The following is a 22,658-nucleotide window of genomic DNA, read 5'->3' as shown; positions in this document are numbered from 1 at the left end:
ACTCCCTCAGGATTTTGCTTTGTTTCACTGAATCTATTGTATAATCACATGTAAATTGTCTGACTTAAGGGTCATGTACAATTGTTTAGAAAATTCTCTTTTTTTTAGTTTGAGTGAAATCTAGGATTTCCAATAAAATGTTTTCAGAACCTTACGTTGTGAGTGCTTTAAAGCAGCTTCAATTTGAAACATCCAAAACTCAGTGTTACTAACTACTATTCCTAGCTAGCAGCACAGTTCCCTGAGAATTGTTGAATAGTTTAGGGGGTGTATGTTACATCGTGCTGTATTTACTTGGTCAAATAACTTCTAAACACTACTGTCTATATCTTCAACCGAGGGCTGAGAACAGTTTGGTTTAATGCTGACTTGCATGAGCATAAATACTTACTCTAAAGCTGTTTAGAATTTCAAATGATAGAATCATTAGGGTTGGAAAAGACCTCTGCAGTCATCAAGTCCAACCTTCTACCCAACACCTCCATGACTACTAGAGCATGTCCTGGAGTGCTACATCTACTTGTATTTTGAACACCTCCAGGGATGGTGACTCCACCACTTCCATGGGCAGCCCATTCCAATGCCTCATCAATTTCAATTTCAGTGAAGAAATTCTTCCTGATATCCAATCTGAACTTCCCCTGGTGCAACCTGAGGCCTGAGCCTAATGTCCTGCCATTATTTATTTGGCTATCAAGCTCCCCAACTTGTCACTTGACATTTATTCTTAATTTACTGATAGCAAATATGAGGCATCACAGAACTAAACAGTGAACTTTCTGTTGTGAAGCAGCTACAGTGTTTTTATGGAGCTTTAATATAATAGGCAGTGTAATGCTAAATAATTTAAATGTGAATAAAAATATTCCAGTAATCATTATACTCTGAAATAGGACGATTGGAAGAAATAAGCTTCCTTATGAAATATATTTGTTGGATGACACTTTAAAAAAATAATCTATGCAATATGCAAGTTTTTGTTTCTTGATTTGAATTTGGCCTAGTTTGCACTTAGGGTAGAAATATAAAGGAAAAGCAAATGCCTGCGCTTCTGTAATCCAGAACATTAAATTTTATTGCCTGAACTTTTCTGTATATTTTGATCAGATGGAATTAAATTTACTTTGAGTAGTGGTATCTCAGTCCAGGATATAGACTGTTTGAAAGAGTCCATCGCAGAGCCACAAAGATGATCAAGGGAATGAAACATATTTCTTACGAGGAGAGACTGAGGGAGCTGGGGCTCTTTAGCTTGGAGAAGAGCCTGAGGGGTGCCTTCATGAATATTTATAAATATGTAAAGGATGAGTGCCTGTAAGATGGAATTTTTTCCCTGTGAGGGTGGCAGAACACTGGAACGGGCTGCCCAGGGTGAGTTGTGGAGTCTCTGTCTCTGGAGATATTCAAAACACGTCTGGATGTGTTCCTGTGTGATCTGGTATAGGTGATCTTGCTTTGGCAGGGTGGGTCGAACTGGATGAGCTTTCGAGGTCCCTTCCAGCCACTAACATTCTGTGATTTGGTCCAGAAATACTTACTACAGTATATGCTAGGTTATTTTCAGTCCAGAGAGACATAAGGTACTAAGATTTCATTAGCTATGGGAGATTTTTCATCTTCTAGTAGTGGTGCTGAAAGAATTTTGGGATATGGAGAGATTCTGGCCTAGAGCTGAGAAATGTGTTGATGAGTAGTGTCTAAGGCAGAAGACAGAATTAATTTCCATTCATTCTTAGCTTGCAAATTTCAGTCATCTAAGTTTTCTAAACTCCTTTTGTAATTACTTGTGGGGAATGCATAAGTACCTGCATATATATATTTCTCTTTACAGTGAGGGCTTAGGAGAAACAGGATGCAGCTGTAAGAGTCTGCTTTCTGCATAATCTAATTTGTATTCAGAAGTCTAAATTAGTCTCATGCAGTCACTAGAAGATTCTGCATTTTTTTTCTTGTAGCCCTTCTGAATTACGTAGAATTAATATCAAGCACTGTAATTGTTGTAATTTTTTTTTAGCCTAACTGTAGGTTTAAGAGGCTGAATTAGGTGGTCACAGTGTATAAGAGTGAAGTTCCTATATTGTTTCACATAGCAACCAAGTTATTGTCTCACAAATATATTTAAAAGTCATTGAAGACTTAGTTTATAATCTTATGTTTAAAATATGGCAAATGTGTATTGAGACATCTGTTTCTGTGTACATACCTTGACAAGTAGAAGTAATGTTTGTTTCTGCTAATTCTCAGTCAAGTTACTCATCTGATGACAATCACTCACTAGGCACCTGAAGCTCGTTTAGGTGATAAATGAGCTTTTGGCAGTTGTAATCTCTTTGTTGGGTGATGATAAGCAATGAAACCTTTATCGTTCTTCAGGGAAGAACTGAAGTATAATTGCACAAAAGGACTAAAAGCAGTTTTTTAAAAATCTAGGCTTCTTGTTTCTCTGCTTGGTATTTATTGCATTCCACTCTGGGACAGAAGAAACTACAGCAACAGAAAAGTTTGCAGACTGCCTTGCATACCAGAGGAGTTACAGATGCATGTAGACAGATCAATAGAGAAAAGCAGACTGAAGACTGAATGAGTATTAGCTGAATCAGAGAGAGGGTGTTTTCCAGAAAATGCAGGGAGATATACATATATAAAAACCATATTTTTTCCAAAATTGAGATTGAATTAATCCTTTCACTTTTTTTAAGCTGCCAGCTAACAAAGATGCCTTCCGAAAAACATGGAACCCTAAATACACGCTACGCAGCCATTTCGATGGAGTGCGGGCACTAGCTTTTCATCCTGTAGAGCCTGTGCTGGTTACAGCCTCTGAGGACCATACTCTAAAACTGTGGAACTTACAGAAAACGGTTCCTGCCAAAAAGCAAGTATCTGGGTTTTTATAAAACATCACGTTGTAAATGCCTTTGAAATTGATTGAACTCTTAAATGTTTTTTTGAGGTTTTCAGTAGAATTTTCATTTCTTGTAATAACTCTTCCTTTCTCTTTCAGGAGTGCCTCTTTAGATGTAGAACCCATCTACACATTTAGGGCCCACATGTAAGTGTGAGACTGCTAACAAAGTAATTTTTAGTATTTTTCTCCTTGGGCAAACTTTGAACTCCCTTTCAGCCCAGCTTACTTCTTCACTTTGTCAAATTTATCAGTGGATTCAACCAATAATCTTCCTTTTTGCTGTCTTCAGATATATAATTCTAATTTGCTCATCTGCACTCAAATAAATGGTAGATTCATTATTCCCTGAAATTGGCTCATCAAATGAGCCACGTATCTAATTTGGGGGGGGTGGGGGGTGGTGGATATGGTTTTATGATGAAGTTAAACCTAACTTAGTAGTGTGTCCAGATGGGTAGAGCTGCCTTCAAGTTTTAATGGAATTGTTTTTCTGAAGACTTAATTGATTCTAATAGTTTGGATTTCTTTTTAAAGGACATAGCCACGTTTTTCACTGCTGTCCCTTAGGCAGTATCCATGAACTTTGTTTTTTTCTCTGTCTCCCAACAGTGGACCTGTCTTGTCATTGACAATTAGTTCCAATGGAGAACAGTGTTTCAGTGGTGGTATTGATGCAACCATCCAGTGGTGGAACATGCCTAGCCCTAACGTGGATCCATATGATACCTATGGTAAGTACCTCTTAAAAGAGAAACAACTTATGACCATTGTCTTCAAAATCTTTTTTCTGATGCTAATCTATTTTTGAGAAGTTTTGTGAAGTGTACCTGCTATTTATCAACTGTTTTCAACTTCCTGTATGTGGTAAACATTAATTACTTATTCCTGCTTGCATTGGTGACATTTGTAGTATAGAACTATAGTAGGAAGTCTGTGAATTTCTGAGGTTTAAACAGTAAAGAAAGAAAATATTAATTGTAATCTCTAACTTTTAAGAAATGTGCTTTCTAATTTGAACCAAAATTCCAAATATCTGAACATACTCAAATTCTGTGTCCCATGTTTCTGATTTGCTCCCATTGCTGATGTAACTAAAAGAGCTGATAACTGCCAGGAAAACTATGCCTTGTTCTCATGCCAATGGCTGGTGATCAGCATTCTGTGCTTAACATAATTCTAAGGATGCAGTTCTGTGGTTCACTGAAGTTGGGAAGTTCTTTTCCTGTGTCAATGTGATGAGTGACCCAATGCAACAGTCAGGCTGCATAATCTGTGGCAGTGAGATGGAGAAAGATGGGAGACTGCTAGACCCTGTCCCTTTAATCGAATACATAGCTCACATTGTGCCTCTGCTAGAAATTTAATCAATGTAGGATTGTAGATATAAGGTTTATATTGATAGAAGTGTCTCTACTCCAGTGACAAAGCTATCTTCAAATGAGAGAGATCTAATAGGATGTTTCTCCTGCTTAGAAACATTAGTAGGGTTTTGGGTTGCAGTAACAAGTTGCTTTTAATTTTCTGCAGAACTGAGCTTTAGCGATGTACCTGACTTCATTCTATTCCATTTATCTTTTTCTCTCATTCTTCTGTACTCAAAGCCTATGGGAGAATAGATGAAAAATCTCTCTATGAAAGACAATGTATCAGGCAGAAGAAAACAAGGATGTTACCCAGTTCCACAGCAGAAAAAAAGCTTGTTTGAATTTTTGGAGTGCTGGAGAGTTTTAGAGCATGCCCCTGTATCACTTGCTGAACAGTTTAAACTGAAAAAAATAATAATTTCTCAACCTCTGTTTTTTTTCCAGAGCCAAACGTTCTAGCTGGCACACTAATTGGTCATACAGATGCAGTCTGGGGTCTTGCTTACAGTGGTGTAAAGAATCACTTACTATCTTGTTCAGCAGATGGCACTATTAGATTATGGAACCCACCAGAAAAAATGCCCTGTATTTGCACTTACAATGGAGAGAAAGGTAAGGCTTCTTCGGGGGTTTTGAAAAGCTCTTGTGAGGCAGCTGATAATGTATCCATCCTCACTATCTCCATTTATCAAAACTAGGTAACAGGCCTAAAGGGAAAAGATCTTTTAATAAAATCTTTGTGGTACTGTAGCATTGCTTTAAAGAAGAAAATTAATTTCTTCTTTAAAACCAAGTATTTGAACTGTTGAAAATTTTAAGAGTATTTCAGTCCTCCAATCATTCAAAGCCACTTTTCTATCTTTTTAGAGCATGGAATACCTACATCAGTTGACTTTATAGGTTGTGACCCTGCTCATATGGTGGCATCTTTTAACACTGGCAGCACAGTCATCTATGATTTAGAAACATCCCAGTCAGTGGTAATGCTTTCATCACAAATAGAATCTGGTAAGTAAAGCTCTTTTGTATTGAATATCCATCTTGGATGAGGTATCCGTCAAAGTTCTATTCTGTGAGGAAGCAAATGAAAAAGTTTTGATCCTCTCCTGTATCATACAGTTTGAAAGTTAGTTAGATGCTTGGAACAGACCAAATGTAAAAGGTGTGAATTAGCAGAATCTGAAAGTGGTTAGACACAGTGGGAAGTAACAGTTCCTGTTCTCTGAGCTGAGGTTGCGAAACATAGAGCATTAGAAAGTCTGTTGCTACAAATAAGGTGTTAAAAAGATGCAGGTTTTTAAGAATTGTCTGTCTCTGATGAAATTCTAGGTAGAGGAGCCTTCTTTCTTGAGCCTATGAAAGTGTTCCATAAGAAAAACCTCCAGGTTTTTGGCTAATCCTTTCCAGGACATGAGATCTAATAAATAGTACAAGGGGAGAATTGGCTTCTCTCCTTCAAATAGTCTAGCTTACTTAGTGATTATACTTACCCTGTCAATTTGGTTCTGTGAAGATTAAACAGAGGTTCCAAAAGTGTGTAAAAGCTATCTTCCACATAGTTCGTGCAAAAACTGGCATTGACAGTGAGACAGGGCATCATGAATTGGAGAAAGACCTTTCCTAGTTTAAAGAGAGGATCTTACATGGAATCAACAGAAATTAAGCACAGAAATAAAGGTAACAAACCTTAAAAACACTGATATATCATAGAACCATAGAATGGTCTGGGTTGGAAGGTACTTCCAAAGGTCATCTAGTCCAGCCCCTCTTGGAGTCAGCAGGGGCATCCTCAACTAGATCAGGTTGCTCAGAGCCCTGTTGAGGCTTACCTTGAATATCTTCAGGAATGGGGTCCCAACCACCGCCCTGGGCAACCTGTTCCAGTGTTCGACTACTCCTCATGGGTAGACAAGGAGGTGGGTTTTAGACTGTTCTAAGAACTTACAAGAAGATGCAGAACCATTCATTGTTTTTTGGGTTGAAATTAGAGATAAATTTGTCTAACAGACTACAATAGTTTAGGTTGACTTCAGTTATTTAAATTCCATCTGTTTTTTCCCCACGTTAAATCTTTTTTCTATGTGGAAATATTAAGAGATGTGTGCTAAATGTGTTACAGATGACACAATTTTTTTTTTCTGCCTAGTCAGTGCTGCCTTGCAGTACTTGCTTGGTTTGTTTGCTGTCTCTCAAAAGTCTTTGAGGTGTATAAACCACTTGTACCACTTGTTCCTTACAGTTCATTGGCAAGAATCCACCTAGCTTAGCACCAGCCTGCAAAAGCAATAATCTGGTTTTTAATTTTTCAGGAGATTAATGGATTCTTTTCCTAAAATATTATTTATGCAACATTAGTAAATACAGTAAGCTGAAGCATGGTGCTAAAATGTTCTGATTTTAACTTGAACTTTTTCTTTAAAGCAGTGAATATTTTCTTTCCTTTTCAGGTGTACAATCAAATAATCATATTAACAAGGTAGTAAGTCATCCTACACTTCCTGTAACTATTACAGCACATGAAGATAGACACATCAAATTTTTTGACAACAAAACGGGTAAGGATAACCTAGTTTTCATCTATGAATATGTCTGCTCTGGATGGATATAGGGAGAATCAATTTGTAGCAAACTTACTGGTGATGCAGTTTTACACAGAAGAGAACTTTTGGTGTTTGTAAGAGTAAACCTCTTTGGTACCTTTTCTGTAAAATAGTTTTATCTGTTACAATTGTGACTTCAGTCAGAAAATACTCTCCCAAAAGAGATGGAGGAAGTTGTGAGGGACAAGAAGGTCTTCTTAAGTTGATGCCTGGCTAATTTATAGCATATATCTGCCTGTATTTCTTCCTATCTTCATCATTTGCTTGCTGTTAAGCATGATTAGTTTTGTCCAACTCTCAGTAGCGAAGAAAATTGTGTAGTGCCTATTAGGGAAAGAAATAACCTTAAATTCAAAGGATCATGGTATGGCTTAGATTGGAAGAGACCTTTGAGATCATCTACTCCAACCTCCCCCACCATGAGCAGGGACATCTCTCAGCTAGACTTGGCTGCTTAAGTCCAGCCTGGCCTTGAGCACAGGGAGGAGGTATCCACAGCCTCCCTGAGCAGCCTATTCCAGAGTCTTCCATGAACAATTGTGTGATAGACAGGAAACAGAAGGTAGACGCGGTCATTTTGAGCAATAAAAAATTATCAGCTCTTGGAGGGATCAGCAACATTTCTACAGAAGCCAAATCTTCTGGACAGTGGACAGCATATTAGCAATTTAGTTAACATTCACTAATTTGGGGTATTAAAGATGAAGGTTCACCGGGAAGAGTTGACGATCTATACAGACCTAATAGCAGGCAAATTAAATTCCATGTGGACAAATGAGCAATTATGCATATAAGGCAAAACTTAATAATATTGTCATCAGTGGCCTGACTGTTCTTACTCAAACAACTTATAAGCAGAGATAGGATGAAAATGCGACTTCATTGTTTAGCAGTCAGAACAGCAGAATGAATGAGAAAGGAAAGGAATGAACCACCAGAATGAACAATTGTTAATGTCGCTGTGTGGATTCTTGATGTATTCATGTGTACTTTGTGTTACTCCAGTTTCCCTTATCTCACAAGGTATATAGACAGATGAAAATGTTTCAGAGAATGGTTATGAAGGTGATCAGGGAACTTTAGAAGCTTTTACCTTCTTCAGGAAGCATCTTAGAAACTAAATAAACTGAAACTGTACAGGAACACAGACAATTGGGCAAAAGATGATGCACTTACTTTATGTTGGTTATGGTCTTACATCCCTGCTGTCTTTTCCAACACATGAACTAAGGTTCTGTTGATAACCCCCCACAACAGGTGACAGATTCAAAACAAATAGAGGTAATTTGTTCTTATGTGTAGTTAAAAATTCTGGAACTCCTTCCTAAAAGCATCATGAGATGCTGAATGGTGTTAGTAAGAGTCCAAGAGTGCAGGTTAGTGAAAAGAAGTATGAGCAATTTCATGCAGAGAACACCTCTAGGTTGACATAACTGAATAGGTCACTGTTAGAAGCTGGAGAGTATTCTGGGCACATATCACCTGCAGTTGCCTGATTTTTATTTCCTTCCCTTGTTTATGACTAGTAGCCTCTTTCCTAGCAATGACAGATGGGCCTTTGCTGTGCCTTTGTAAGTCTTTTTAGAAACCTTCATCAACATTTGTCCAACTGAAGCAGGTATTAGGACATTTAAAGGACTAAGCATTAAGGTTCTCACCCAGTCATTTTGGCATTGGTCTTCATTGACTTTGTTATCAGTAAAGATACCAGCTGAATAAATAGAGTACTTACAGTGGGAATGCAGTTTTGAGAGGTTTGTGTCGTTTATCCATATGCTTATACAAGAGGTTGTAGGGAAAATGTAATAATTTCTAATCAAATTGTGTAATTCAACTGTTGGACTCAGAACAGGCTTGCTCTTATATATTGCATTTAATGGAAGTGTTATTTTTGAAAGAATCAATACAGGAAACTCACTGCTTGTTTTGCTTTTAGGTAAAATGATCCATTCTATGGTTGCTCACTTGGATGCTGTTACAAGTCTAGCTGTAGATCCGAATGGAATCTATTTAATGTCTGGAAGTAAGGGGATTTTCATACTCTATGATTTATAAGCTTTGCATTTATGATGCATGTTAAGTGTCTGGCAAATCTTAACTTTTTGTCTTTTTTGTTTTGCAACCTAAACAGGCCATGACTGTTCCATTAGATTATGGAATTTGGACAGCAAGACATGTGTGCAAGAAATAACGGCTCATAGGAAAAAGCTGGATGAATCAATTTATGATGTAGCATTTCATCCATCAAAAGCATATATTGCCAGTGCAGGAGCTGATGCCCTGGCCAAAGTATTTGTGTGACACAGCAGAACAAACCTGTGTCATAACAGCAGGTCTGTTTGGACAAAAAAGAGGGAATGCGTCACTGCCATCAAATGATAAGGTTACCAATAAGACACTACATCTGATCTGCCTTGGTGAAGGCTCTTATGTGGGGCAGGTGTAAGTTGGTGAGAAGTCACCACGTTTTGAACAATGTCAGGCTCACTCATTTAACTGTAATTACTGTACCGGGGGGTGGGGAGAAATACAAATAAAGAAAACCAGTATTTGTAGCCTTGACTGGATATGAACTGAGCGTATGTCTGTTCTTTAGGTGTCTTTAAGCAAACGTGGAGTCTGATCTTACAAAAGACTTTTATTTTGGACTCTGTGTGCTGCCTTAGGGTTAGGAATGTGGTGCTCTTGTGGGGGGAAGTGAGCTCCAAGAGTAGCTTTCTTTTCATCTCTTAGTAATCTTCTGTTTATCAGTTGAATGCCACAGATTCCCCTTTTAAACTTTTATTTTGCTTTAAAGAAAAGGAAATTTAACTTAAGATATTTTAGCATTAGTTGCACAAAATGTTTGGATAAAATTCTAGTTTTTATAAGTCTTTTTATATATTTAGCCTGTCACAACAGTGCTCAAGATTGTATTGATAATGTTTTTCTGCATTATAGAACCCTAAAACACAGAGATCTCACTGACCCGCTGCCGTGTAACCACACTCTTCCCTTCTTTTGCCTAATACAGCTCAGCTAAGTCCTTGCATAAGGATGCTAATTCATCATCATTGCATAACTGTCTTTATAAATAAAGGACTGTAAAAAGTGTTCAGATGAAACACAGAGGGGTTAACACCCCCAAAATGAACTCTTTAAGAAAAAAAAAATTAAAAAAATTAATCTTGGCATCCTATCACTATGTGATATTTTGTACATCTTACTGTATTTACGAGTTTATTTATCAAGGATTACCCATCTTGCTAATGGCCTATTGTTATTTATTTCACTTTTTGTTGGTCTTTATATCCTTTTATGTAGTGTGTTAAAGGGCCCTGTATATCTGTTATGGCACTCTTTGAACAGTTTAAAACAGGTGAGAAAATGGGACATTTGGTGATTTTAAATTACAAACCAAGAAGTTTATTTTTCTTCTGGTTAAGTACCTGGAGTAGACTTGATTCCAAAAACAAAAAACCAATCTTGTCTCAGAACTTTTGGAGTGAAAATTATTTTTATTTGCATTTCAAATAGAATACAAAAGTAGTTGATTCAAGATTCATAAACCTCTGCTGTGTTTTGACTAGTTACTCCCTGCTTTTATTTTATTTTCAGATGTGCTTCAGTTTATGGTGTAACTAAAGATTTTTTTTGTTTGTGTAATGCATGATTAATACAATAAAGTATTTTTTCTAGTCTTCCACAAAACTTTTCTGATCAGTTTGCGAGTTTTGATGAGTTTTGTAAGGTTTCTGTTTTACAAACTATGAATCAGCAAATTTTTAAGATTGTACCACATAGCAAAAGTACAGCTGTTGAAAAAAATAATGTATATAAAATGCATATAATAAATATTAAATGGTGTACCTGTATGTTACTGTTGGCTACATTATTTTGTGTTGCACAGTTTGAAAGTGTCATTTTACAAATTACTAAATTAGATCTAAATTTTAGCAAAATGATAATTTGTTTATTATGCTTATAAGCTGCTTTGCTTTTGGAAAATTGTGATAGTTGTCTGGATGTCAACCAACTGTTCAGTTTCAGACAGCAGTACCCACATATAAGAACATGTTTCTACAATATTTTGAAAGATTTGTTTTAATAAGAACAAATTGAAAATTGCTAGTTTATTCTTTGGAGCCTTTATGAGCTTATAGGCACACTAGTTTTCAGTATCTCTGCATATGAAGTGAGTCTCAAGTGATTTCACAGAATCATAGACTGGGCTGGGCTGGAAGGGACCTCCAAAGGTCATCTAGTTGAACCCTCTGCAGTAAGCAGGGCATCCTCAACTAGGTCAGGCTGCCCAGAGCCCTGTGGAGCCTTGCCTGGAATATCTTCAGATTGAGGAACCCAGAAGATATTTCGTTATTATTTCAAAGTGTCACTTCATGTGTTGAATTGGAAAACAAAATAATGAAACCAACATAAAAAAACCCCAAACCAAAACCCAATAAAAACTAATTTCTAAATGCTCAAAATTTGCCCATATATCAAATGTTATTAATTAATCTTTGTCCTTTTCTTTGAGTCCTCCAATAAAGAGGTGCAGAAGGGCAGGCTTTTTGCCAAAGGCCAAGAATCCGGGTCAATATTTAGCTACTTTGTAAGACAGAGTCACTTTCCTGCAAGTGTGGCACCAGAAACACAACACTTGCAATAATGACTCATAGATTTTTATATAGAAGTCATATATGTAGGTATAAACTACCTTAAGCTAGAACATGTTCCTATAAGTGGTTGTAACTGTATTGTTCCATGTAAGTTTCCAGTTTTGCAGTGAGAATGTATCTCATGCCATCTCATGTCAAGCAAATTAGATTTTTATTTTAAAGAAAGGAAAAAAAGGTGCTTGTGGCAGGAAGAATACTGCAGTTCTATTATGAAATTAATTTTGGGTTAGTAATAATGCTACATTCTTTGAAATGTTACAGCAAATTTATAATTATATAAAAATTGGAGAATTTTGTCCTTTATCATAAAGATTGAGGGTGAGGCCTTTCAGTAACTGCTTGTAGGACACTAAGACTTTACTTCTGAAAGTAACATTCAGCTGATTTGCACTTTTTGTTCCTTCCAGTCTAAAGCATTCAACTAATCAACAGACAAGAGAGTATTTGAATTTTATTGGAAGTAATTTCATAATCGCCTTTTCTGAAGCCAAACATTGTTTCTGGCAGATTTTCCAGACTGCTGCATTTTAATGCTTAAATGAAATGTGATTGTTTAATAAACATTGCCATGCATAACATTTACTTTCTTTTTTTTTAAATTGTATTAAAATTTAAATGGTAAACCGAAAAATTTGCTTATTTTCTTTAATTGAAATCTTAGCATCTTTGTTCGCTAATGCAGAGCAGATCAGATGCTGCAGTGAGGCTTCATTTAGTGAGTATCAACAGAAACCTCTTAATACAGCCTAAGTTTATTGTGAGATATAACATCCTAAAACCTTTATTTGGTTTTACTGTAGTGTGGTGATAAGGGGAAAAAATGATAATGCTGAAATAATTTTTTTCATTTAGCAAAACCTGCTCAAATTATTACTGGACTGATTTGCTTTTCATTTGAGAGTAAGAATCAAAGGACTTGTGCTCAGAACCTGAATGGAAAGAACTTGGATTGTGTTTTGTATTATATATAGCATTTGTGGTGTGACTGATGTTAACAGACTTACTCTCCATCTTTCTTTTTATTGTAGAAACTGTTTTAAGGAGATGAGCCATGACTGTAAGTCCAGCATCTTGTCTGCATAAATATTAAATACGTCTGCAAAGAGGGTATAAAAGGTCCTCATCAAGAACCTTCCTTAATTTACTGTTAAGGAGGGGTAATTAATTGTGAGATGGTCTTTTTAAAATTAATATTGTTTATTAATTTTGATATTTAAAAGTCTCACCACCACTGACCATTAATTTTAATAATAACCAGTTCTTCACACAGTTATGGAAACGTTATACAAAAGAATAACTAGATCTAGAAATAACTAGCAAAAATAGACAAACATTAATTGAACTGGAAGAGAAGGTTCTTGTGGTCAATATACCGCTTGCCCACTAGGACTCTGGAAGCTCCTTTCTGCTTATGGCAGAAGGCTTTAAGTATTTACTCAAAAAATTATCTCCTGACTCTTGGGGCTAGCTGTAGTTTCAGACAGTACCCAAACACTTTCAGGGTGTTCTGTTACTGTCTTGTCAGCTGCTGAGAGTTCTGATTCTTCCCAGGCTTCACAGAGTGGTCGGGAAAGGAGGCAGACAATAGGTCCTAGATAATCTGTGTATCCAGGACTTCTTGTCTTGGCAGGAAACTTTCAAGTGTAGGCAGGATGTCTTGCATTGTGCAGTCTTAGCATGATGTCACACTGGCTTTGCAGGCCAACTGTGTAGAGGCATTTAGAGCCTGTTCCTGGTAATCTCAAGGCAGACAATTTCCAGGCAGTTCAGGATACAATAAGGCAGTATACCACCAGGAGCAGAGAGCAATAGCAGCGGGCAACAGCAGGCATGAATACTATGTCAGAACCTATTGTGTTTACCTGCTCATCTCTTTTTATCCATGGGCTTTTGGACACAGAATAGCCAATCAGAATGGCAGTTAGCTGAGCTTGACTGTATTAGGTGAAGCCATAGGCTTGCTTTATGCAAATCTGGGAAAAGCATAGGCTTTGCACAAGGCAGGCACAAGCTAAGCCTGTGTACCTTGTTTACCACAGAATGTAAACAAGTGTGGTCAGGTGAGGTGCCTTAGATTCAGTGGCTCCAGGTTCTTTGTCCTCTTTCCTGCAGTTGCTTCTCCCCAAAACAAAAGGAGGGACAGGAGAATAATATGTCTGGGCAAGCCAGGACATGTATAAGCCTGTTTTGGCCTCTAGATATCTAGAAATTCTAAGGAAGAACTTACTTACTGGGAAGTATTTGGTAGATATTCCTAGCAGAAAAAAATGTAGGCTGAAGGAAAACATCAGAGGCTGTGCATTTCTTCTGTGTGCTTTGATTTATCATAGAATGGCTTAGGTTGGAGGGGATCTTAGAGATCATCTGCTGCAACCTCCCCACCATGGGTGAGGACACCTCTCAACTAGACTTAGCTGCTCAAGGCATCATCAAGCCTGGCCTCAAACACCCTTGAGGAGGAGGCCTCCACAACCTCCCTGGCAACCTATTCCAGAGCCCTTTGTTCCAGAGTACTCCAAATTCCTTTCTTCTGACCCCCATCTCCTCCCTCAGGCTTGAGGGGGCAACAGCAGGAGGCACCTTTCTGCATGTGTGCTGACTTGTGTGGAAGCCCATGCTGGAGTCAGGCTGGTGGTTGGCTGGGTTTTTGCACCCAGTATAAAATGGCAAATGGACACTTTGTCTAGAAAAGGACAAACAGAGCAAAGGAGGAGGAGAAGGGGTTCCCACCTTGAAAGAGTTCCCACATTTACAGGGCTCCTCACAGGACAGGTTCCTGCCGTGACAACTCCCATTTTGAAGTGTCTCACTTTTGGATGGCTCCCACCTTTTTACACTGCTCTCAGTTTTACACAATCCCTACCTTTGGATGGTTCTCCCCACTTCACCATTCTGTGCAAACTTGCAAGCTTGGCAAGTCCTGCAGTCCATTTAAGAGAGCTATTGGTGGCACCTGGACCCGGCTACTCTTGGACCATGTTGCGGTTGATTTGCTGGCTGCTGTTTTGAGCTGGGGAGACCTGAGCATGTGGCTCTCCCCTGCCGCTGCTAAGGCAGCATTGCTTCCACAAGTCCCTGTCTTGTGGAAGCTATGTCTTGAGACATTTCTGAGTTTGGTGGCTTTGCTGCTTGCCTTGGGCTTCTGCTGTGTGGATCCAGCCTCTTGGCTATTGCTTGCAGCATCAGAATCAGTCGAGCCATGGAGAAATCCAGCAAAGGATGATCGACAAATACCTATCTTTTCTGATAGAATGTTCCACAGGGCATGTAGTTAAAGGCAGTGTTATCTTTGTTTTTATTTGACAACCCATCACTTTTCAAAGGATTAATGCTGTTTGTAAAGGCTGGGGCTGTACCAGCACTTCTGAACGTCACTAAAACAGGCAGAGGTCTCAATAACGGTCAGTGTGAAAGAGGCAGCTTTTAGCACACACAGCTAGTACAAGATCACTATTAACCTATGTGTATAAAGATATCAAATGGTTAAAAGTCAGTAACTAACACCCTCTTAAGGTGAATTGCTCTGTTCTACTTCTGAGAGTATTTGGTACCTGGGAATAAAGGTGATCACTCGGTGATCCAATGGTATTTGCTTTTTAGAGGTGTTTAGCTTGAATGTATTGGAGACCTCCTAACCAGAAAGGAGAATAATTTTGGAGTTCCACCCTCAGGTTCCTTTTTGGCAAAACAATAAGCAGTGCTGCCTCTGCTACCATGTTTTAAAAGCAGTTTTCAAGGGGAGCTTTTTTGCAGCTGAACCTTGTTAAGCTTGATTCGGTGTTCAGCACTCATTAGCGCCAGCTGCCTTGTTAACGCCCTGCTGCCTGCCTTTGGCCCTCAGGGGCGAGCGTTTCCCGAAAGCTCCAGAGGCTTTTGGAAGCCTGCCGGGGGACAGAGTAGGTCTTACAGCCCGCAGGCCATGGATCCGTGTGTGCTCGTGTGGTGATTTGGGACAGCTCAACTGGGACAGCTCTACAGCAATGTGCCCGCTTCAGCTCCGGAGTTGAGCGGATGGCTTCGTGCGCTCGGTGCGCAGAGGCCTGTGGCCGGCTTGCCGCGGGCAGGGCCGGGCTGCTGAGGCGCGGCGGGCAGGGGCACCTGGAGAGGGGATAATGGCTGCCGGGCTGCGAGAGGAGCCGAGCTGCAGGAGTCCAGCCGCAACCGGTGAGTAGGCAGGGCAGGAGAAGCTTTGCTCTTCCTCTGCTGCTATTTATCTGCAAGGGGAGGAACCGCTCACGTTGTCACATGCCCCTGAGGTGCTTCTTGAGGCTTGTCCCTTGTTTCCACCTGTTACTATTGAGAGCTGTTGCTCTGAGGCTACCAGCCTGGAGCTATCTCACTGAGTTTGGAGGCTGGGCTTGGGAAGCGACTGTTTGCATCTGGGCACAACCCAGATCAAGCCTGCGAGCCGCCAGATTTTTGCCTACCAACACCAGACCGAGGGAATGTGTTTTTCCTCGCTAGAGGAAACCTGGCGGTATGCTGTTAGCAGCTTTCTGATGGTCGGGCTGACCAGGCGTTCTAGCAGACGGTTTGTCCTGTCATTTACAGGTACCTTTGCTCTCCGGTTGCTCTTTTGTGCCTTGAAGGGGGTGGGTTTCTTGTTGTTAAATTGTGTTTTAGTTGGCATGTGTGGGGGGGGTTCTTTTGTACCTTGAAGGGGGTGGGTTTCTTGTTGTTAAATTGTGTTTTAGTTGGCATGTGTGTGTGGGGGGGTTCTTTTGTACCTTGAAGGGGGTGGGTTTCTTGTTGTTAAATTGTGTTTTAGTTAGCATGTGTGTGTGTGGGGGGGGTTCTTTCCAAAGAGCACGGAGGGTGCAGGGCCTTGCTGCCGCCTGTTGCGCAAGCGAGCCAGCTCGGCTCAGCTGGTGAGCAGTGCGGGGCCTCTGGAAGGGGCAGCCGGCAGCTGCGCCTGCTCCTGGTAGGGGCTCGACGGCGGAGGCCTCTGCAAGATCCCGCAGACAGTGCGCACTGGCAGTGCATTGAGTTCTCTATCATATCTCTGTTCTGTTCGTCTGGTGCTTTTGGCTGACTGCTCAGTAGCTGGAAGTTTCCCCTGGGTTGCTGTGCGTCGTCTAGGACTAAATTATATTAGTTGATCTGTCGCCTGATGATCCCTTCACAGCAGAGTAGGGGGATCTGAAGAAGGAGAAAAGACCTATGGGCCCAAGTTAAAACAGACTGATGAAACAACGAAACTGATACAGATGCCAGTATAAAATATCTAAAGGTTGTACTCGGTCCAGCATGGGTACAGCAATCACAGTTAACAGGAAAGCAATCCTCAAGAGCAGGAGCCCGAGCAGGAAGCTTTAAATGTAAGACTCCATTTCCCTCAACAAACTTCTCTGTTTCTATTGCTTGTGAGGTTTATCTTCTAGGTTACAGCTGTGAGAAAACTTGAGTCAGCTGCCCTGGCTGACTCAAAACTGCTAATGGCCTGTAGCCCATGGCTGGCCAATGATTGTGTCACAGCAAAACCAGGACAATTGCATTACCTAGAGGTTTTGTTAGGCACTGAGGAATACCATTCCATCTGCTTGGAAAAAAGGGGAGGTATCCCAGGAAGAGTTCAAGGATGTGGCTAGGTCTTGTAGGAATTAGAGAGGAAAAAGCCCATTTAGAACTTAGGCTGGCCACTGCTGTTAAGGAGAATAAAAAATGTTTTGATGAATGTTTTGATGGCAAAAGAAGGGGCAAGGACAATTTCCACTCCTTATTAGATGCAGAGGGGAATATAGTAACAAAAGATGAGGAAAAGGCAGAGGCACTTAACACCTTCTTTGCCTCAGTCTTCAATAGAGGGATAGGTCGTCTCCAGGACAACTGGCCTTCCAAACTGGCAAATGGAGTCAGAGACCAGTATAGTTCTCCTGTAAAGGGGAAGGGAAGAAGTAAGGGACCTGCTGAGTCACTTGGATCCTCACAAGTCCATGGGACCAGATGGGATCCATCCTAGGGTGCTGAGAGAGCTGGCAGATGAGCTGGCCAAGCCACTCTCCATCATTTATCAACAGTCCTGGCTCACCGGAGAGGTCCCCGAAGGCTGGAAGCTGGCCAGTGTGATGCCCATCCAAGAAGGGTCAGAGAGAGGAACTGGGAAATTACAGACTTGTCAGCCTAACCTCAGTGCCAGGCAAGGTCATGGAATAGGTCATCTTGAGTGCCATCACAAAGCACCTACAGGATGGCCAAGGGGTCAGGCCCAGCCAGCATGGGTTTAGGAAGGGCAGGTCCTGTCTCAGCAACCTGATCTTCTTTTATAATCAGGTTACCCCCTGGTGAATGTGAGGAAGGCTGTGGAAGTGGTTTACCTGGACTTCAGCAAAGCCTTTGACACAACCTGCAACAACAAGCTTCTGGCAAAGCTGGTAGCTCATGGCTTGGACAGATTCATTCTGATATAGGTCAAGAACTGGCTGGAGGGCTGGGCCCAGAGAGTGGTGGTGAATGGTGCCACATCCAGTTGGCAGCCAGTTGCTAGTGGTGTCCCCCAAGGATCAGTACTGGACCCAGTCCTGTTCAGTATCTTTATCGATGATCTGGACCAGGGGATTGAGTCCAGGATCAGTGAATTTGCAGATGACACCAAGCTAGGAGCAGTTGTTGATCTGTTGGAGGGTAGGAGAGCCCTGCAGAGGGACCTTGACAGGCTGGATAGGTGGGCAGAGGTCAATGGGATGAGATTTAACAAGGCCAAGTACAAGATTCTACACTTTGGCCACAACAACTCCAAGCAGTGCTACAGGCTGGGGACAGAGTGCCTGGAGAGCAGCCAAACAGAAAGGGACCTGAAGGTACTGGTAGATAGTAGCTGAAGATGAGCCAGCAGTGTGCCCAGGTGGGCAGGAGAGGCAATGGCATCCTGGCTTGCATCAGGAACAGTGTGGCCAGTAGGACAAGGGAGGTTATTCTTCCCCTGTGCTCAGCACTGGTCAGGCCACACCTTGAGTACTGTGTCCAGTTCTGAGCCCCTAAATTCAAGAGAGATGTTGAGGTGCTGGAACGCATCCAAGGAAGGGTGATGAAGCTGGTGCGAGGCCTGGAACAGAAGCCCTATGAGGAGAGGCTGAGGGAGCTGGGGCTATTTAGCCTGGAGAAGAGGAGTCTCAGGGGTGACCTCATTGCTGTCTACAACTGAAGGGAGGTTGTAGTCAGGTGGGGGTTGGTCTCTTCTCCCAGGCAACCAGCAATAGAACAAGGGGACACAGTCTCAAGTTGTGCTGGGGAAGGTATAAGCTGGGTGTTAGGAGGAAGTTCTTGAGAGAGAGAGTGATTTGCCATTGGAATGGACTGCCCAGGGAGCAATACCACTTCACTGGACAGGTAGTTGTTCACAATGTAGAAACCCTATTTCAACTTCCTGAAGTAGTGCCTTGGCTCTTTTTTTTGCCTTTGACAACCCAGGTGACTGATTCTGCCAATCTTAGTAAGTGTAGTTTTCTGTTGAGATAATTTAGCTAACAGTTGCTGTACAGGATAATTTCTTAGAGGCTGGAAGTATTTTCCCCAGTTTGAGTGATCTGATACCTGAGAGTTCCCATGGTGTGTGTGCATTACATTCTCTCAGATATTCGGGCTTACAGAGGCAACTGATGGTCACTTTCTCCTAATCATGTGTGCTAGTCCAGTCTCTATTTACATTTGAGCAAATCATGCTCTTGGGGAGTAAAGTCCTTCATGTGTTTGCTGTTAGTATGCTGTACTAGACAGTTCTGTTTTGGTTCTAAACTGGTTCCTTGTCCTTACTGGTACTGATTGAAGAGGACAAAGTTGTGTAGCTCAGCTTGGTTTAGAATATTTAGATTGGGTAAAGCTGTTGTCTCTCTGTGTTCCTTTTCTGAACAAGTAGTGAATTATTAAAATACCCAAGAGTAGATGTCAGAGGATTCTAGAAACTACTCAATCGTGAATTTGCTTTTGCTTTGAAAAAGTCTGTTTTAATTGAGTTGTTTTGATTTGAAACTGTGAAAAACCTTAACAGTAGTAAGTTAGTGATTTTTGTTTTCCCATCAAATTGTTTCCCTAAACCTTGCCGGTCTTTTTCCTCGGTCTTTTGACTTGTTGCTGCCTCTAACTTGTATTCTTTGGCAGAGAATTGTTTTATCATATTTGTAATTTGATGACATGCGCTAGGGCAGAAAAATAGTTTTTATCCCTTTGCTTACATTCTACAGTACTCTTGAGGGCTGCTCACTAGTAAAGGCCATATCTGACCTCAGCAAAGGCTGCAAAAGTTTAGTTAACATTTGCTAGCAAAAACAGCAGTGCAGGATTCTCATGTCTTAGGAATTGGCCCAGTATGAAAATCAGCTGTAGGTTCACTTATACCCTGAGACTGAGGGTATAGTCAAATTGACAGCACCTGGCTTCCAGGAGAGTGCCCTCATCATGTGGTTAGGCTTCTTGGCAGGCAGGAAGTGATGCTACCTGCTCCTTTGAGCTGTAGAGAACTAACTGGACAAAGCACTGCTGTTTCCCTTTGCTATCCTGGGATGGCTGGAGTTCAGCTGCCCCTGATAGTGTTTACAGACAGCTGCTCTGGTTGTGAAACATAAGGAAAAGTAGTAAAGACACCATATTAATTTGTAGATACGGATGGATGTAAGTAAGTTTTAGAGTTATAAACCAGTAAATACCCTATGATCAAGGACACTTCACTAATAGGGTTTGAGCATTTGAAAGGAAGGAAAATTTTGATCCTAACGAGATTAAATTTAAAGTGGGCATTTGCTTCAAAGCAGAGATTAAGACCTTGAACTTAATCATAGACAGCAAATTTTCAGGACCTATTCTTCTTTCAGCTGAAGACAGAGGCAAAGGTCCTTCTGAAGCCAAAGAGGGCAAAAGCATGTCTGCTCCAGTTAGTAGACTTATGTAAATGGAAAGTTACTCTAACTTAAACTGTTCAGTGGAAGTTTTTAGTGTATTTGGGTGACAGTTGATCACAAGCTATTGAACCATGTTCTGTGCTTCAGCTTCTCAAGAAAACTTTGGATGTTTACTGTCTCAGGTCCAAACTGAAGCCAGTAATATTTTTTTAAATATTGTTATTAGGCTGGGGATCTAAGCTTCCAGTTTCCAGGTTGCTTGTTTAAGATACAAGTTGATCTTAGAATCGTAGAATCACCCAGTTCAGAAGAGAGCTCCAAGGTCATCCAGCCCAACCTAGCACCCAGCCCTATCCAGTCAACCAGACCATGGCACTAAGTGCCTCATCCAGTCTTTTCTTGAGCACTTCCAGGGATGGTGACTCCACCACCTCCCTGGGCAGCCCATTCCAATGGGAAATCACTCTCTCTGTGAAGAACTTCCTCCTAACATCCAGCCTCTGCTTTCCCCGACACAACTTGAGACTGTGTCCCCTTGTTCTATTGCTGGTTGCCTGGCAGAAGAGACCAACTCCTACCTGGCTACAACCTCCCTTCAGGTAGTTGTAGGCAGCAATGAGGTCACCCCTGAGCCTCCTCTTCTCCATGCTAAACAACTCCAGCTCCCTCAGCCTCTTTTGGCACTTGTCTGGAGGATAAATTTTCTGTGATTTTGGTGGCTTTGATACTTTTTGTGGAGCTGACTTGCCCTTCAGCCTAATGAAAGAAAATGCAGACAAAACTGGTGGAGCTGTGTGGCGGTATTGAGAGTTGTCTCATTAGAAATATGGCTTAAAAGCAAGGCATAAGAAGTTTTCACCACCATTCTTCAGAACAGGGGAGACGAAGATGTAATACTGTATTTTATCAGGCCATACTTTGTGGAAGAGAAGATTTATGTGACAACAATTATACAGAGTCATAGAATGCCAGGTTGGAAAGGACCTCAAGGATCATCTATTCCAATGCTTCTAGGTGATAGTGTAGTTGAAATGAGATGGCCCAACACCCTGTCAAGCTGAGCCTTACAGCTGACCACTGTAGGGGAATCCGCTATGTCCTTGGGGAGATATTTCCCATGTCTTGAGTGTCCTCATGGTGAAATGTTTTTGTCTGGAGTCTAAACTAGGAACATTTACAGGAAAAGGTACCACTCTGATGAAACTGTACTACCTCATATGTGCCTACAAACTATCCCTGTCCTTCTTTCATTTCTTCCCATCTCAGAAGTGCTTCATTAAATTGTGGAAAAGAAGTCTAGCCATTGGCTTTTGGTGCAAGTGTTTTTTAAATGGTTACTACATAGCTCTTCTTCATTGACATAGATTTTTAAAGGCCATATAAAAGTTTTAGAAGTTACTTTCTCTTAAAAATGCCAGCACAGCCTTGCTTTGGGATCTTTCTTGTTCCTTGCTGATTCAATATTAATAGTTCCACAAATGGTAATAAAAGTCAGCTTTTGAAACCTACTCTTGTATTGTGCTTAAGATTGTGGTATAAAAGACTTCTTCTACCAAGTTGCAGGTTTGGCATTATGACTTCTCTGCAGTGTGCTTACATCCAGTCCTGGGTTGTATACTGAGCACTAGAATTGGTCACTGCTAGGTGGACCAAACTAATGCATAGCTGTAGGTTGCAGCCCTTACTGGAACTTGCATAATACAAAAAGTTATTTCAATTCATTTAGACAGCAAATTATTGGAACTTTGCAAATGTAGTTTACTCTGAGTGCTGCACAAGGTAAGGTGAGTTTTGAACTGTGTAAACTATGGTTTAGTGTTAGTTATTTCTAACTCAGAGAGTTAGAAATACTCAAACCATTAAATTCGCAATCTTCTTTTCCAAAGGAAGGAATCTGGTTTTATAATGTGCAATGCTATCTTGTCAGTTGCAGAGTTGCAAAGCTGAGGCCCCCTGAGCCTCACAAATGTTATGCTGGGAAACAGGGCCTAGAGAATCACAGAATGGTTTGAGTGGGAAGAGACCTTTTAAAGATCGTCTAAGTCCAGCTGCCTTGTCCTGCTTTTCATCATCCAGGTCTTCATCACTTTCACTGAAAGACCATGTTCTTGATTCACAGGCAGTATTCTCCAGTGGAGATTGCACACCTGAAGGTAGCTATAGTTCTGTTCATGTTTTCCATGTGCCTTGATCCAGGAGCATAAAACTGAACCCTCATACTCTGGCTTTACCTTCTTATCTGAAACGGAGCTTCAGATAGTGGCTGCTACCCTCTATTACTCTGTTTTCCCTTCAAA

At 40.8% G+C, this 22,658-nt stretch overlaps 1 protein-coding gene and 1 long non-coding RNA gene across 5 annotated transcripts in view; both read left to right on the top strand.

Annotated features, from left to right (window-relative positions):
* Nucleotides 1-12,108, top strand: part of STRN3 (striatin 3) — a 60,829-nt gene extending 48,721 nt beyond the window's left edge. For all 4 annotated transcript variants that reach the window (XM_064148394.1, XM_064148385.1, XM_064148403.1 and 1 more), the window contains 8 exons: nucleotides 2,700-2,875; nucleotides 3,005-3,052; nucleotides 3,518-3,639; nucleotides 4,717-4,884; nucleotides 5,140-5,280; nucleotides 6,720-6,827; nucleotides 8,809-8,895; nucleotides 9,004-12,108. In XM_064148394.1, coding sequence (XP_064004464.1) covers nucleotides 2,700-2,875; nucleotides 3,005-3,052; nucleotides 3,518-3,639; nucleotides 4,717-4,884; nucleotides 5,140-5,280; nucleotides 6,720-6,827; nucleotides 8,809-8,895; nucleotides 9,004-9,173 — 1,020 coding nt within the window. In that variant the 3' untranslated portion in view covers nucleotides 9,174-12,108. The remainder of the gene's footprint in view (nucleotides 1-2,699; nucleotides 2,876-3,004; nucleotides 3,053-3,517; nucleotides 3,640-4,716; nucleotides 4,885-5,139; nucleotides 5,281-6,719; nucleotides 6,828-8,808; nucleotides 8,896-9,003) is intronic.
* Nucleotides 12,109-15,360: 3,252 nt separating this feature from the next.
* The window catches only part of LOC135177920 (uncharacterized), a 28,636-nt gene continuing 21,338 nt past the window's right edge, over nucleotides 15,361-22,658 (top strand). The window contains exon 1 of the long non-coding RNA XR_010303249.1: nucleotides 15,361-15,694. This is a non-coding gene — a long non-coding RNA (uncharacterized LOC135177920). The remainder of the gene's footprint in view (nucleotides 15,695-22,658) is intronic.

Source organism: Pogoniulus pusillus, chromosome 1 (assembly GCF_015220805.1).
Source record: "Pogoniulus pusillus isolate bPogPus1 chromosome 1, bPogPus1.pri, whole genome shotgun sequence".
Classification (NCBI taxonomy): Eukaryota; Metazoa; Chordata; class Aves; order Piciformes; family Lybiidae; genus Pogoniulus; species Pogoniulus pusillus.
This window is presented reverse-complemented; position numbering and strand designations above follow the sequence as displayed.